The 15,749-nt window shown below is 63.1% G+C and overlaps 1 protein-coding gene across 3 annotated transcripts; it reads right to left on the reverse strand.

Moving 5' to 3' along the window:
- Positions 1-1,640: 1,640 nt before the first annotated feature.
- On the reverse strand, positions 1,641-15,156 carry ARHGAP45 (Rho GTPase activating protein 45). Of its 3 annotated transcripts, none has more exons than XM_065873431.1 (23): positions 15,028-15,156; positions 12,827-13,145; positions 9,699-9,842; positions 9,422-9,506; positions 9,273-9,345; positions 9,024-9,090; positions 8,796-8,933; positions 8,617-8,681; positions 8,324-8,434; positions 8,169-8,249; positions 6,312-6,500; positions 5,940-6,077; positions 5,602-5,792; positions 5,358-5,482; positions 5,200-5,283; positions 4,963-5,067; positions 4,680-4,852; positions 4,157-4,345; positions 3,923-4,060; positions 3,482-3,708; positions 3,189-3,399; positions 2,374-2,482; positions 1,641-2,002 (listed from the first exon to the last, which is right to left on the reverse strand). In XM_065873431.1, the coding sequence occupies exons 1-23, from the start codon at positions 15,154-15,156 to the stop codon at positions 1,641-1,643; spliced, it is 3,453 nt and encodes a 1,150-aa protein (XP_065729503.1). The 3 variants fall into 3 exon arrangements, with proteins under 3 accessions (XP_065729503.1, XP_065729504.1, XP_065729505.1); XM_065873432.1 differs by lacking the exon at positions 15,028-15,156 and adding an exon at positions 13,996-14,085; XM_065873433.1 differs by lacking the exons at positions 12,827-13,145; positions 15,028-15,156 and adding an exon at positions 11,197-11,266.
- Positions 15,157-15,749: the final 593 nt, after the last annotated feature.

The following is a 15,749-nucleotide window of genomic DNA, read 5'->3' on the forward strand; positions in this document are numbered from 1 at the left end:
TCGGGGGCGAGGTGTGGGTGCCCCTTACGCCCTTCACCCGGTGGCACCAGCTCCCCTTTGGGGTCCCCTGCTTGTTGCTGGGGCACCGGTTCTGCCTGCCTGCGCCGCCACGCACAGCCTGTTCTGAGTCCCTGAGATTGGTCCTGACACCTGCCTGCCTCGGTGCTTCAGGAAGTGGGCCCCCCGGGTCTGGAGGCAGGGGCTGGCTTTCACGCAGCACCCCCAGTCCCCTACTCCGGCCACCAGGACATGTTGTGAGCCTGGGCCAGCCTGGTCTGAAGGTGGCGCAAGCTGTGAAGCTGTGTGGCGCGGTCCGCCAGGCTCCTCAGAGATGCTTTGGCACCTGACGGTGGGGCGCTTTCTTGCCGTTACTGTCCTGCTGAGCACTCTGAAATGTTAACAGATTTGCTCATTCCTCTGAGCATTTTAAAAACGTAGATCGGGGTCAGCCAAGTTTTGCTGTAAAGGGCCAGGCGGTCAATATGTTGGCTTTGCTGGCCAGGTGGCCCTGCTACGGTTGCTCAACTCCACAGGGCAGAAGTGGCCACGGGCCACATGTAACCGAGAGGGTGTGCCCCCCACCCCCACCCCCCGGCCCATTATCTGTTTGCAAAGCACATTGGTAGTTTGCTGGCTGCTTTTCCCCGCTCACTCTTGGGAAGCGTGTGCAGGGGCAAAGCGCCCTGACTGCCACAGTGGGTCTTATCTAAGCCTGGGTGGGGGACTGAAGTTTGGGGTGAGCTGTTCTGTATCAGGAATGGAGGCCCAGCAGCTTTTACCATGACTGGGTGTGAATTCCATCTACTTCCTCAAACGAATAGTTGTGTCTCTGCTGAGCCGGCCCCAGCCCTCTGGGATAAACCCGACTGGGGCCTCTGAGCTGGGTGAGGGGTGTTCGCCTCTTCCTCGCTGTGCCTTTCCACGTGGTGGCCGCTGTCGTCCAGAGGCCTTTGGTGCAAGTAGATTTCAGCTGCGGCTCCTCAGCACGGCAGCCACACCTCAGTGCTCGGGAGCCACCGGGGGCTGGCGGCCCAAGTCAGGAGTCAATGGGAATTGGGCCCCATGGCCACCTGGGCTCCCGCGCCCGACGGGGCTGCCTTGTGGTGGAATTTCTTCTTCACAGCTCCCTGCCCTGCCCCTCAAGCCCAGCGAGGAGCTGGGGATGGCGCTTAGTGCCCTGTGTGTCTGGGTCGCTAGGCCACTGCTGCCAGAGAAGACAGGATGAGGTTAAAGACTTTATTTTATGCAAAAGGAATGTGCCTGTCAAAGAACTCCATCGTGGAACTTCACTGCATCCTCAGCCCCAGGTATCCAAACCCAGTTTTCCGTAAAAGCCAGGGCATCCCAAGGCTGCCCGCCCACCATCCACTAAGGCGTCCAGCCCTCCTCCCAGCTGCCGTGTGGCCTCCACGGCCCGGCGCCAGGGTGGGCAGGGTCCCTCCTTCACAGCCGGGGCGACTCCAAGAGCAGAATCCCCCAGCTCAGAGGAGTGGGGCCTGGTGGGCGTGCGGAGCAGCGCGGGCAGAAGCTTCTGGAGAAGTTGGCCAGTGATGCCCTCGCCGCTGTGGGCGGAAGGAGAGGCCTCTCGGTGACGTGTCCACAGGGACAGGAGCCTGGAGCAGACCTGCCCGCTGCCCCAGCTACACGAACTCTGGCCGCCTCTCCCAGCCCACGCCCCCTGCCAGCCGCCCGCCACGGAGCCTCACGGCTGGCAGACGGGCCACAGCCACGTTGTTGCACTGGTTGGTATTGTGCCCGGCGAGCCGCTGGGCCGGCTCCTCCCCGAGGTCCTCCCAGACCCCGGGCCCGGGCCCATCCTCCTCCTCCCCGGTAGCAGTGCCCAGCTGCTCCTCACTGCCACTGCGGCTGTCCCGGCCGCCCTCCACGCCGCCCAGCTTCTCCAGGAAGCCAAGGCGGTGCAGGGCCGCCCCACCCGCCGGGGATGGCAGGTCCGAGGCCTCCTCCAGTTCTGAGTCGGAGTCATTGGAGGCAATGTGGGGTTCTGGAAAGTCCAAGGGAGAGAGACAGGGACAGAGAGAGAGGGACAGATGGACAGCCTGTGAGCAGGGTGGGGGGCACTGGGCGGAGGACTGGGCGTCCGCCTCCCCCCAGCAGGCCCGGCTCCCCCTTTAGAAGCCTCCCGGGTCAGGCGGAGGTGCAGGGTCTCAGACACTGGGTTCGTTTCCACTTCGGGGTGCCCATTTCTCGGCGTTGGAAAAAACACCTCGAAAGGGTGTCTCTTTGCAAGAGTTTGTAACACGTTAAAGACAGTGAAACAGCAGGTGACACTCATGGTCTCCACGGGAGACAAACCGGGATGCAGCCCTTGAGGTGGACCCACTGTGTCATCCGCTGCCTGGGCCCACTACTCACCAAGGCCCCCGTCCTCAGCCTCCTCCGGCAGGGGTGAGGCCACGCCCCCACTGGCCTCTGGATACGGCTCCTGCACCACCACCTCGGCCCCCTGGTTGGACGTCACATCCTGCAGAGGCGGAATGGAGGTCAGGGAGCGCCACAGTTCTGGCCACATTCCATTTTTCTGTCTTGTTAAACCCTAAAAACTTAACACCCGCTGCAGCTGAGCACGTGAGGCCCCCGGATCCCAAGTCACGAGCAGGCTGAGCTCGTCCAAAGCGGGCAGAGGCCCTGGCCTGAAAGGCTGGGGCAGGCCCTGCATGGACTCCAGCGAGGGAGCCACTGTCCTGAGGCCACACCCAGGCGTGTCACCTCCACAGCCAGAGATGCCAGATGAGGGGTTAAAGACGCACACTGGGGACTGAGCGTGGGAGCTGATGCTGCCTGGAAGCGAACAGAAACAAGGCCTGTCAGCTGAGGAGAGCAGCAGGCTGGACCCAGAGGATGTGCTGTAGGCGGCACAGAGATGGGAAATGGGAGAAGGGGCAGGACGGCGGGTCTAGTGCGTTCTGATGGGAGCTCCAGGGGACGTGGGGGAAGGCCGAAGGGCCTCTGCACTGCCTGGGGCTCCGTCCACAGATCTGAACCCACACTTCATCCAGTTCTTTACTTAAAAGATGCCTTGGGTGCCCCTGACGGGGCTCTGGCCCCGTCCGAGCCAGACATCTCCCAGCCCTTCTTTCTGTCTAATCCTGCTGTGGGTGAGTGAGATTCCCGGCCCCCATGATGTTCACAGAGCCCTACACCCCCCGCCCAGGGTGGACAACCCTCACCTGGCACCCAGATGCCACCTCGGGCTCCTCCTCAAAGACCAGGCTGTAGTGGGTGATGAGCGTCTCCAAGATGCAGGCCTGGTGTGGGTAGTCCACCAGGGAGGAGAGGGACACGGTGGCCTCAGTGGGCCGGGGCCGCAGCAGCGTGGGCCCAAACACAATGCCCAGGTTCCCCGGTGTCATCTTGTTGTCCTGCTCCACCTCCACGATCCTGGGGGTCAGAGGATGCAGGAGCAGGTGTGAGCGGCTCCCGGGACCCCGCCGCCCTTGACCCCGGCCTGGCCAGCCCTCACCTGCGCAGGTGCCGCATCAGGTACTGCAGCGTGGCCCAGTTCTCTGGCGGCAGGTCCCGCAGGAGCTCCCGCAGCCGGCCTGCCATGGCCACGGCCACAGCCTCTCTCTCGGTGACATCCGGCCGGCCTCGGGTTGCCGCCTTGGCTTCGGCCTCTGCCTTCAGACTGTCCTTGGCCAGCCCCACAAGCTCATGGTAGAGGCGGAAGGAGATGAGCGGCTCAGGCAGCTGCAGGGTGATGGTTAGGTGTGGGGGTCAGTGGGCCTGGCCCCACGCCATCCATCCTGCACTGTCCCCGCCCCTGACAGCCACCGGTCCCGCCCACCCTGTGCTGACCACGCCCCTGGCCTAGCAACCACAACCCTGCTTAGAACTGGCCACGCCCCCCACCAAGCTCAGGTCCAGCCCAGGATCTGCTCTGCTCTGTCCCCATCTGTCTCACCTGGCGCAGGTAGAGCTTGAGGACGTTGCTGATGTCGTGGGGCGAGGCCTGCGACAGCTCCACCAGCTCTTTGCCGTTCTCGAAGGCCTGGCACAGCTTCTCCACACGCGTTTTCACCCCATTGACCCGGTAGATGCCCTGTGGGAGCCCGCAGTCAGCCTGGGCCCACGCCCCTCCCCCCTCCCTGCATGGCCCCTCGGCTGGAGCCCCCGCAGCTGTGCCCGCGGCGGTCACCTTGGTGCGCAGCGCACGCTGCTCGATCTCGAAGACACACTTCTTGACGATGAAGGGCACGCCGTCCGGGGTGCTGCGGGCGGCCTGGCTGAAGTCCTGGCCAAAGAGCTGCAGGCGGCCCTGCAGCTTCTTGTGGCCACACTGGATGGCCAGGGTCTCCAGGCACTTCTTGTGGCAGGCCAGGCAGCACTGGGGGCAGGCGAGGAGTGAGCAGACCTTCCTGGTGCCCCAGCTCCGCACAGGTCGCGGCTCCCCCTTCCACCTCGACCCCCGCCGCTCTCATCACCCCCCTACAGGGCAGCTTTCACCTCTTCTGGTTGGGAGACGTGCCCCTGCCACCAGTGCAGCCTGGGCTGCTCCCACGGCCCTCTGGTTCCCTCAGCACTGGCTGAGCCCTCCGCCTGGGATGCTCTCCCCCAGGAGACTGCAAGTGCTCCTGGCTTCACTTCCCTCCAGCGATCTGCATGGCACCGTCCTGAGGGCGCACATGCAGGTGCCTGGCTCCCCCAGGACCACCACTCACCTCCTCACACTCGGCGCCCTGGAAGTACACGTAGCTGTTGCACTCCCGGCACTTGGCCGGCGAGCGGAGCTTCCGGAGCCGGTGGGTACGGGCCGCCTTGGACAGCCCCACATGGCGGAAGGGCCCGCTGGGCATGGCCACAGGCAGCTCCGGGGCCATGCCATTGAGGTCATCTGGTGGGGGTGGGGGGCAGGTGGTCAGTGTTACCGAGGCAGGTCAGGGCCAGGCGCACAGAGAGTCCAAACCCCCCTCTCCCCGCTGCCCCGCCCAGGGGTTCCCTCACCCTGGTCAAAGGCTGACGCGCCTGTACTGCTCTCCTGGTCGGCCAGCTCCTCGCTGGACGACATGGTGCCACTGGAAGACATGCGCTCGAACTTCTTAAAGTCCCCTGAGCAGGAAACGGGTTGTCAGAGACTCCCCCAAAGGCCCCCGGCTGCACAATGAGCCCGCTGAAACCTGGGGGCGGGGGCGGCAGCTCTGTGAGCCCCCCAACCCCCACCTGCCGGCCAGGCCCCTTCACCTGAGCCAGGGCTGGGGTCCAGACTGGCGTCAGAGTCTGAGATGGCGATCGGCCACGACTTGTGCACCTGATGTCCGCGCCCACCTGCCAAGTTGTCCCCAGTGAAGGGCTGCAGGGGGGCTGCAGGGGGCCCGCGCCCGCCCCTGCTGGACACTCACCCCTGCGCTCCTTGGCAAGCTCCCCGTCGCCGGGCCCACCTTCCTCTGGGGGGCAGGCCGCGGCCTCCACCACCGCAGCATCGCTGACGTTGAAGCTGCCCTTTCGGGCGCGCAAGACCGGGGACCTGGTGGGACCAACAGCCAAAATAAGGGGCCACGATGGGGGTCACTGAGGCTCACTGCCCCCTCCCCCCCCTCAGGAGGGAAGTCCGGCTCCCCCGGGCATGCGCAGACGGCAGGGTACCAGGCGTTGGCCGAGACGTGGGGCTCAAAGTCGTAGTGCACGTCTGGCTCCTCGCCGCGCTGCAGCTGGCGCACGTGGGAGGCGTACTGCTGGCCTGGGTCGTACAGCTTGCTGCTCTCGCACAGCATGTGGAAGTGCACAGGCAGCGGGGCCGTCTGCATGTGCATCATCTGGTAATAGGAGATGGTGGCCTGCGGGGCGGGCGGGCGGGTGGGAGGGGCCTAAGTGCTGGAGGGCAGCGGCGGGTGGGAGGGGCCTAAGTGCTGGAGGGCAGCGCCGGGTGGGAGGGGCCCTAAGTGCTGGGGGGCGGGGGTGGGGGCGGGGGCACGGGCGCTCACCGACTTGATGGTCTGGTCGCTCTGCCGGATGACCTCCTGGATCTGCCGGAGCGCTGTCACCTTGGTGTCCTCAAGCTCCTGCTTCTGCGTCTTAGCATCCGCCACGCACGTGCGGTACGTGGCCATGGCTTCCTCCGCCTGGGGTGGGGGTGGGGGCGGGGCGGGGTGCCCAGAGAGGCCTCAGCCTGGGGTTCAGCCCTCAGGGCATCTTCAGGCCCCACACGGAAATCAGCCAGGCACAAAAGGACAGGAAGGCATTCCTGGCAGGAGGCATAGCCCAGACAAAGGCCCGGCAGTGGGCAATCCTGCACAGGTCAGGCCCTGACACCATGGGTCTTGTCCCGCACCTCCTGCCCCCTGACCCGCCCTCACCTTGTTTTTGGCCTCCTCCTCCAGGCGCCGCCTCTTGTCCAGGGTCTTGGAGGCCACGCCCCCTGCACCCGGGCCAGCGCCCACCTGCTCTTCCTCCGCCTTGGCCACTAGGAAGCGGGCCTTGTCGTGGTCTTCGCAGCGCTGAACGTAGCCCTGCTTGGCCTTGCGCAGATTGGACTCTGCTTCTTGCTGTGGACATGGGAAGGACCAGACCAGCACCATCAGCCAGAGGCCGCGTTAGGGACCTCTGCCACCCCCCATCCCTTGGGCCAGAATCCCATGGCCAGTCAAGCAAACAGAGGCCCCCGCCCAAGAACCAGTGGTGGAAGGACAGGAGGTGACACCTACAGGGCGACCCAGGGAGGAGCCAGTATCTGGCATGCCCATTTCACAGCCAGGGAAGCTGAGGCACAGCTAAGCTCTGAAGGAGACACCAACTACATCATCCTCTTGACACCTACACCCACACCTGCCGGAGCGACTTGTGCTTCTATCTCTTTCATTTCCTGTCTCAGAGATGAGAACAGTGAGGCTGCTCAGACAGGAAGTCAGGCACCCTCAGGGTTGGCAGGAAGAGCACTTAGTCAAAACCCAGTGGGCCTTCTGGGGGCCACACCTCACAGTCTACACGATCAGAAGCTTAAACATAAAGAAAAGAGCTCACATGAGTACTAGGAGAAACCATGAGAGAATTTCTTAGGGAAGGCCTTTCCATACGTGACACAGAACCCAGAAACCATAAAAGACTGCTACTAACAATCATGGGTTTCAACTGGGAAAACAGGCAACAGGTTAAATCAAAAGTCAAAACAATAAACTGGGGGTGGGGGAGTTTGTAACACATGTCATCAAGGGCTGGGTTCTCTAATATGTAAAGAGCTCTGGCAAGTCAATAAGAAACAGGCTACTGTCCAATCCAAGGTGAGCAAAGGATATGAACTTAGAGCTCACAGAAGAGGAAAAGCATGGCTGTGGCTCAGGAGGTCAGCTTCCATGCTCATGACATCTGTGACCCAGCCATTACCTTTCGGGCACTGATCTGAGATAAATGCTAGGTCACATGTCTGAGAACAGGGGCACAAGCTCGTCACAGCAGTGGTGTCTGAAACAGCAACAGCTCAACGACAACTAAACTGTTCATCAATAGGGATTTAGTGAACTAAGCCCTGTGGCTCTGCAGCTGAGCACTTGTAGCTGAGAAAAAGGGAGGAGTTTCACATGGAGTGAGATGGGGCCAGTCCCTGGATATGGAGGTGAGTGTAAAAGGCCAGAAGCAGAACAGGGTACTCGGCAAGCCGTCATCAGGTGTAGAAAAGGGGGGAGAGGCTCATTTGCCAGATGTGCCACAGGACACCGCTAGCTGGAACAGGGGCCGTGGGGGCTCTTTGCACCGCAGACCCTGTTAGCAGGCCTAAAGAGCAGTGCAGAAGATTGCTAGTGCCTTTGGGACAGCCCAAAAGAGAGGTGGGAAAAGAGCAACACAGAGGAACCTGGAGCATTCACCAGACCTGAGAGAGCCTCAGTTTCCCTCTAACCCAGGCCTGCTCCTGGCGGCCACGGGTGACCCGGTCCCTCCGGACATCTGACCCTGACCCGTGACAGTGATGGGGGCCCCGGGCCAGGGCCTCTCCTGCTGCAGCTGCAGGTAATGGGGCTGGAGCAGTTGGGAGGCAGGACCCGCTCCAACCTGTGACGCCACAGCGAGCCCCACGCGGGCACAGGGCACTCTGCCAGGTGTCCGCAAAACTCGGGAAAGGACCACCCGGGAGTGCACCACCAGGGGACTGCGCACCAGGGGACTGCGCATGCGCGAGCCGGCCCGCCCTGCCCCCTCCCAGCCCCGCCGCCCCGCGGTACCAGCTTCCTCTGGGCGCGGTGCCAAGACTCCTTGATCTCCTTCCTGCGCTTCTCGTGCTCGAGCCGCCGCAGGTTCAGGGGCTGGGGGTGGGGAGACGGGTGTGATGGAGACCCGGGCACCCTTCACCCCACCCACCCTCCAGGGCGAAGCCTACCTGCACGAAGGTCTGGGTCTGCAGAGTGCCCACCGCCTGTACCAGGCCGTGGCCGAACTCCAGGTCCTGCTCCAGGGCCAGCGAGTAGATGGACAGGAGGGGCATGTGCGGCTGTGGGGGCGGGGCCGGCAGTCACGGGGGTGGGACAGGCGCCCTCGTGGAAGCCCTGCGGCCTCCCCAGCGCCCTCAGCTGCCCTTGCAGAGATGGGAAACCCCTTTCCTCTGGCCCATCTTTGAGGGGCGAAACACACCCAGGCCTGAGGGGCCCCGCCCCGTTCCCTCGAGTTCCCCACCTCCTGCATGACGCTCTGTCTGCAGTTCTGGACGATCTTCTGCAGGCCTTTGGCAAAGTCCATCTCTGCAGGCGGGGAGGGATGTGAGCGCAGGGGTGAGGTGAGGGGAGGGATGTGAGCGCAGGGGTGAGGGGAGGGGCCTTCCAGCCAGACCCCGCCCCGCGGGCCCCAGCTCGCACCCAGCGCGTTCCGCTTCTCCAGGTAGCCGATGAGGTCCTTCATGTACTTGGCCATGTTCTTGGCGTACTGCAGCGCGGCGTGCACACCCCCCTCACAGCGCTGCAGCAGCGTGTCCACCGCCTCCGGGGAGAGGCAGCCTGCGGGACAGACACCTCTCAACCCGGGCTCCTCCCCAGCCCACCATTCCTTCCGTCCTCAGCCCTGCACCCCTAGGCTCAGAGACTCACCCTCATCACAGTCCTCACTGCTGAGGGGGGCACCCTCACTCCCCTGTCCATACAGGTTCTCCATTGACTGTACCAGAGGGAGACAGGTGAGTCCAGTCCGGGCTGGGTACTGTTTGATGCCCACCCTGCAGGAGACAGTCACTGCCCCCCCTGGACAGAGCGGGAGACCACGGTCCACAGAGCGGGCAGGGGGTACTCATCCGCCCTGCCAGCCTGACCCTGTGCAGCACCCAGGCCATCCCTGCTCACCTGGCCCGGGTCCCCAGGGGGCACTGAGAGGAGGATGCTGCTGTCCACTTCACCCATGAGGAACTCGGACACACTGCAGGGCAGGGGGCAAGCGTCAAGAGGCACATGGGTCCCCACCCTCTGCCACCCTTCCCCACCCCCACACTCACGTGCTGCTGAAGGAGACTGCGATGGTCTCCAAGGCCTTCTCAAACTCCTGCTTGTCCGAATCATTGTTGCACTCATAATGGAAGGCTGGGGACAGACAAGGACGAGAGGGGTTGGCCCAGTCTGGGAGGTGACCACCCGTGCAACTAACTGAAGGGGGAGCATTGGAGTTGTTGTGCCCATCAAACTCCTGTGCATCCTTCAAAACCCACTTCAAACATCCCCTCCTTCAGGAAGCCCGCCCAGACAGAAAGCCCTTGCTGCCCTGTCCTGGCTGACCTTTGACCTTGGCAATGAGGGTGCCGGCAGCTGTGAGCGACTCCACGGTGTTCAGCAGTGGGTACTTGGAGATGACCTGGTGCATCACACGGAGGGCCTCACCCAGGCACTCATGGGCAAGCGGCCGGCGGGCCTCTAGGAGGTCTGCCGGGCAGAGGGGGTATGAGCAGGGAGGGAAGGAAAGCCTGCCCACCTAACCACCTAACCCTAACCCTCCTCAGAACTCCTGTCCCCGGGTGGGGAAATTGAGGCCAAGGTGGGAGAAGATAACTGCCTGAGGCTCAGTGTGTGACCTCGTTGGGAGGTGTGTGTTTGTGTGTGGGGAGCTGTCCCTCGACTGCTGGCCAGGTCATCAAAGGTCAGATGTCAGTCTAGGCAGTCCTGCTCAGAACACCCTTTCCTCGTCCCTCCAGAAAACAAACTCCCAGTGACCTTCAAGTTGCAGTCCTAGTGCCTCTTCCTCCAGGCAACCCACCTGGCCCCTTCCCTGCCCCAAACTCTCAGGGCTCTGTCCAGCTCTCTCCCAGCCCTGCCTGCCTGGGCACTGGGGCTTAAACACCCCGTTACCTCACTCTCTCCCGACCAGCCACCCCATGAGGCAGGTGCTGTCATCACCCCCATTTTGCAGATGAGGAAACTGAGGCATACAGGGGAGAAGTCATTTCTCAAGGATCACGCAGCTTTTCCATCTCCACTAGCTTTGAAGGCATGAGAATGCCAGGCAGAAGGACCCTGCCTGGCTTTACCATAAGGGAAATGGGGAGCCACAGAAGGTGTTAGGGCAAAGGAGAGTCAAGATCAGATCTGCATCTTCAAACATGGCTTTAAATGCCCTCCTCAGATGTTCTTAATTGGAAAAAAGCGCTGTGTGTGGGCATCTAGTGCAAACAAAGCCGAAGGAATGTATGGCTGGGGAAGGAATGAGCCGACCCTGAGACCCAGGAGGGACCTGGCCACCAGCTGGGAGTATATCTCCCTCAGCTGTGTGCCTCTGACTCTGTGCCTGGAACCTGATGCTCAAAAAATAAATAAATAATAAATTTTAAATTTTAAAAATGGAATCTGAAAATAGGTGTCTGATCCCTTTTCAGCACTGAGGACCCCCAATGAATGGCACCGACAGGGAGACCCCCACGGAGTCGCTGGCCCCAAATTCCTCCGAGTGCAGACCAGTGCCTCAGCACCAGGCAGGATTCTGAATCGGAGGCCAAGTCAGGGAGGTGGGAAGGAGCTTCCGGAATCCATCAAAGGCCGGCTGAGGAAAGGCCGGGCCACGCCCCTTCCCGGGACATTCCTCCCCCACACCAGGCCCCTCATGTTGCCTGGGCCCCGGCCCCCTGGGTCCCCGCAGCACACTCACCTGGGCAGGTGGGACTCTGGAGAAGCCTGGACATGCCCAGCTCAGCATTGGCCAAGGCACGCGCCGGGCAGCAAATGCCCCGAGTGCTACGTGCTCCTGGCCAGGCCCTGCACCCCGCACCCCGCACGGTCCCCTCACCTCGGGGCCCCGCCTGGCAGCGCACCGGCGCCTGCTGCAGCGCCGGGTGCACTGTCCCGCAGATACACATGGCGCAGCCGTCAGGGCGCGGGGACCGTGAATGCGCAGGCCGGGCTAGGCAACTGGCTGGTCCGGGGTCTTTGGTGCCAGGTCCTCTGCAAGCAAACCGGCTCTGGCCGGTCCGAAGACCCGCCCCCCTCCGAGGAAAGCTCCGCCCCGGCGTCCTGCTAGCTCCCCAGTCTCAGGTAGCAGGAGCCTGGGACCCAGGGAGATGCAATTTGATTCGGGATGGGACCGGCCAAGGGCAGGCAGGGAAACAGGCCCAGGTACAGGGCGTGGGGAGGTGTGGGGAGACCCCGCCCACCTGGATCCCGCCGCCCACTGCTTCCTAGGTAGACAGCACGGGGTCCCCAAGCCCTCTCACTGTCCCCACGACAATTACTGTGAGCTGAGGACATCTGGTTACAGTCAGCAACTCCCCAGGGCGTATCATTGCCCCGTTTCACAGATGACATGCCAGAGGCTTAGAGAAGGGACAGCTGATCCAGTCTCACAGCCTGGCAGGGGCAGCAACTGGATGCAGACCCCCATGCTCTCTGCTCCAGACCCTTCCCCTGGCCCAGGGCTGCCCCAACACTCAAAGAAGGGTACCCCTGCCCTGGCCCATCCTCCTGCAGGACGCCCACTGGCTCAAGCCTGCCCAGGCCTGGCCTCCAAGGAAGCACCAGGATCGGAAAGGAACCGAGATTAGAGAGAGTTTCCCCAGGAAACAACTCCAGCCCCACCCCAGGACCGGATAATCCTGGGGGCTGACACCCCCCGACCCAGCAGAGCCCATTAGCTCCTACAAAGCTGAGGTCTCTCCAGTCTGAGGTCGAATCCGGGCTCTGGCCCCTCCTTGGCTGGTTGAGCCAGGAGTCAGGGCCCCTCTCTGGGCCTCAGTTTCCTCATCTGTAAAATGGGCACCTGTGGGGAGCAGGCCAGAGTGTTTAGCATGGCCCTGGCACTGCGGTTTCTGGCAGGAGAGATCATAGTGCCCTCCTTGGCGGCCAAAGACAAACAGGAAGCAGATGAAAATAACTCGGCAGGAAGCTGGGCTGTCAGCAGACGCGTGGAGAAAACGGAACTGCCATCCCACAGGCCGCTCACTCCTGCAGCTTACGTGCCGGTCCTGCCCCTTGTCCGTCCTGAATCTCTCTCTGTCCAGACCTCATCCTGCCTCCAGTCCATTCCAGTCCAACATGCAGATCTGACCTTGTTCCACCTCTGCTCTAACACCTTCTATGGCTCCCCACCACCCTCAGGATAACATCCAGGGTCCCTCTGCTTGCCATTCTCAATGCCTCCACCCTCACACATTTCATACACCCGAAACCTGTTCCCCCAAATGCACCTCCACTCCATGTTTCTGAGCCTGTGCACATGACATTCCCTCTTCCTGGTTGCCGCCAAACTCCTATACATCCCTTAGAACCCTAACTGCAATGACTTTTTCCATGAAGCCCTCCCTACAACCCTCTTTGGAGCCTCCCCAAATCCCTCCCTCCATCCTGCCTCAACCCCACCGGGTGTGGGATATCTGTGACCAACTGCCTTCCACCCAGGCCGCGGTGTCCCTGCCACTTCTCACCTTCACGCAGAACACACTCCTTCAGCTTCTCAAGGCCCTCGGCAAAGCGGGCCACGTCAGCCAGCAGGTGGGAGATGTCCTCCACAGTGTCGGGGCAGGGTCCCTCGGCTGGGCCGGCTGTTGACAGTGGGCTGCGGTGGCCACGGCCCAGCGTCCAGGTGCTGGCTCCGGACAGTGGGAAGCCGGCAGCGCTGGCATGGCGGCTTAGGCTGGTGGGCCTCTTGAGTGTGCCTGTGGCCTTGGCATTCAAGGCCACGCTTGGTGGTTCCAGGCTGGGCGCCAGGGACACTGCATCAGCCCCATCTCTCCTGGGCAGCTCCTGGGAGGGTGGGGGGAGCCACTAGAGCAGGTGCCCCCACTGGGCCCTGCTGCAGTTTTCCCAGAAGTGAAGTGGGGCTCTGGAGGGTCTTCAGCCTGACCCCACAGGGGGTCAAAGGCCACAGGTCAGAGGGCTGAGATTTGGTGTTGTGCCCCTCCCGCACCTGTTACCCAACATCCTCTTCCCCAGAGCTTTCACAAACAACGGCCTCTGCCCAAACCACAGCCGGGGTGTGGGGGAGGGGCACCCCACTTCCTGGGAGGGGGGCGGGGTAGGGAGGGCCAGGGTCTCCTTAGCTCCCCTCAGGGGAGGCCACGGCAGACACACCTACTCACTGGTGAAGACACCTCCTCGATTCTTTTACTCTGAGGGTCCACTAGGCCCCTCAGTCTCGCGGACACCACAGGCCTGCTTTGTACGAGGCCCACCCCATGGATCTCGCTGCACACGCTGCTCGCTCTAAACCTTCCCCCAGTGGCTGGGCTGTAGCTCTCACGTCTAACTGTGCCTGGAGGCCCCAAGTTCCCTAAGCCCTCACCCTAGAGTCCCGGACCCAGAGCACCCACACTCCCTGGACCCCACAGGCAGCCCTGGACGGGGTGGGGTGTGCAGTGGCCATCCCAAGGGCTCCTTCTGTGAACTGAACGTGGGGATCCCAGCCTGTCCTGCGCGGCCCCTGCAGTCCAGCCTGGGGCCGTAGCTGGCTCCAGCCCCGTGCCGCCGGCCCAGCATGGCACTGCCCGGCCCTGCCCCGCCAGACCCGAGCGCAGGGTGTTCCCCTGTCCCCCTGCTGCCCGGGTGTCGCTCCAAGATCCCCGCCCGCTCCAGCTCCCAGCAGAGGCTCACTCACCCCCGAAGGCTGCGGACAGGGGCTTCCCGCCCGGTTCTTTTTCGAGATAGAAGGGGTTTTCATGAGCTCTCGCTTCTTCCTGGAGAACATGTTGTGGCCAGGCCAAGTGGCCCGAGGGGCCCGAGGGGGGGGCGGGCCGGGGGTCTCAGCGCTGCAGCTCCTAGTGTCAGTGGCCTCGGGACCACATTGTCGCTGGCCACCACTCCGCCCAGCTGTCAGGCCCACGTGACAGGCCCAGCCCTCATTGGCGGGCGCTTCCCCCCACAGGAAAAGGCCTCCGGAGGCGGTGACTCAGACCTGCCCCTGCCCCTCCCCAGCCTCAGCCTGCCCCTCCGCTCAGTGGGCTTGAAGGTGGGGTCCCAGGCTCCGCCCCCAGCTTCCGCTTTCAGGAGCTCTGCGCACGCACGCACGTTGGTTGAGGTGCCCCTGCCTGGCACTGGCGCCCCGGGCAAGGCCCTGGCGGGCACATGGGGACTGCAGAGACGTTGACCCCCCCCACTCGGCCACACCCAGATGCACCCAGGAGTGCAGACACGGGAGCACGATGACACGCGGGGACATAGGCTTGGACACGTGCTGAGAAGACACCCAGCTCCGCAGATGCAACGGATACCCCTGGACACAGACACCTGCCCTCCAGTCCTCCTACCTTTCACGGGTGTGCCTGCCCTATGTCCTCTGGCGACTCCCCTGCAGACCCCAGGGCCCAGGCAGCGCTGGGCATAGTGAGTCTCCTCCCCTCAGCCCAGCTCCCACCCCTCACTCCCCATTCTACGTTCCAGGGACATGCACCGACCATGACCACGGGACAGCTGGCCAGCAGCAGGGCTGCTAACACTTCTAAGGTCACCACGCCGCCTCCTCCCTTCCCTGGTGGGGCTCCCCGATCTGGAGCACTGGCGGTGTGTACAGCTTCCTGCCCCCTCCCCCCATGACCGCCTCTTCTCTTTGAGCCCCCCAGTCTGAGCCTTCTCCCCTCCCCAGATCTTCCTCCCCCACCCCTCCAGAGTCCCAACACTGGCCCCCACTGACCTCAGGTGTGATCTCTGGGCAGGGGGCATGCAGGCCACAGCCCCTCATGGCAAACCCGACTCTCCAGGCCCAAGTCCATCCACAGACCCCTCCCAGAAGCCCCTTAAGGAACCTCTGCCCACCACTCATTGCTCTGGAGACCAGGAGCAGGCAGTGAGGGCCGGCTGGTGGGCTTCTAACCTGGTCAGGAGGCCTGAGGTCTGGGTCGCCCCTGCTGGGCTCCTCCAGCTGCCCCAGACATTCTTGAGCCCTGACCGCATGCCCATTTCATGACCAGCCACTCACAGGTACCGCCCTCAGGCGCCAGAACCACGTGGGCACTTAGGGGCCCCGGGACCTTTGTCCAGGCTCTTATGAAGGGCAAACCTGCAGAAAGACACGCCCCAGCCCACCACAGAGGGCTTCAGAGCTGGGAGTCCAGTCGGCTGCAGCTGGACTCTCACCTGCCCCCTAGAGATTGCATCTGTGTCCACAGACTAACTCCTGCACACACTCGGGTGCCAGGCCCGATATCCAGACATGGAGAGCCATTTTTGGACAAGCATGCAGCCTGACGCATGGACACACGCGTGGAGGGCTTCACACCATGACTTCTCTGTATTCCCTCCAGGGCAGCAACCCCTCAGGGAGCCTGGGTCGCGGCTCCAACCCCTCTGCCCTGCCTTGGTCACTCCCAGGGCCTCCCACCAGCTCCACGGAGGAGAGGGAGGCTCAGAGCACCG

This window comes from Phocoena phocoena, chromosome 3 (assembly GCF_963924675.1).
Source record: "Phocoena phocoena chromosome 3, mPhoPho1.1, whole genome shotgun sequence".
Taxonomy (NCBI): domain Eukaryota; kingdom Metazoa; phylum Chordata; class Mammalia; order Artiodactyla; family Phocoenidae; genus Phocoena; species Phocoena phocoena.

Coding starts and splice junctions, on each gene's coding strand:
- ARHGAP45 (XM_065873431.1), bottom strand. CDS start 15,156: ATGAGTGGTGGGCAGAGGTTCCTTAAGGGGCTTCTGGGAGGGGTCTGT. Junction 9,843..12,826: donor GGAGTGTGTTCTGCGTGAAG/GTGAGAAGTGGC, acceptor TCTGCCCGGCAG/ACCTCCTAGAGGCCCGCCGG. Junction 6,078..6,311: donor AGGAGGAGGCCAAAAACAAG/GTGAGGGCGGGT, acceptor CCCCCACCCCAG/GCGGAGGAAGCCATGGCCAC.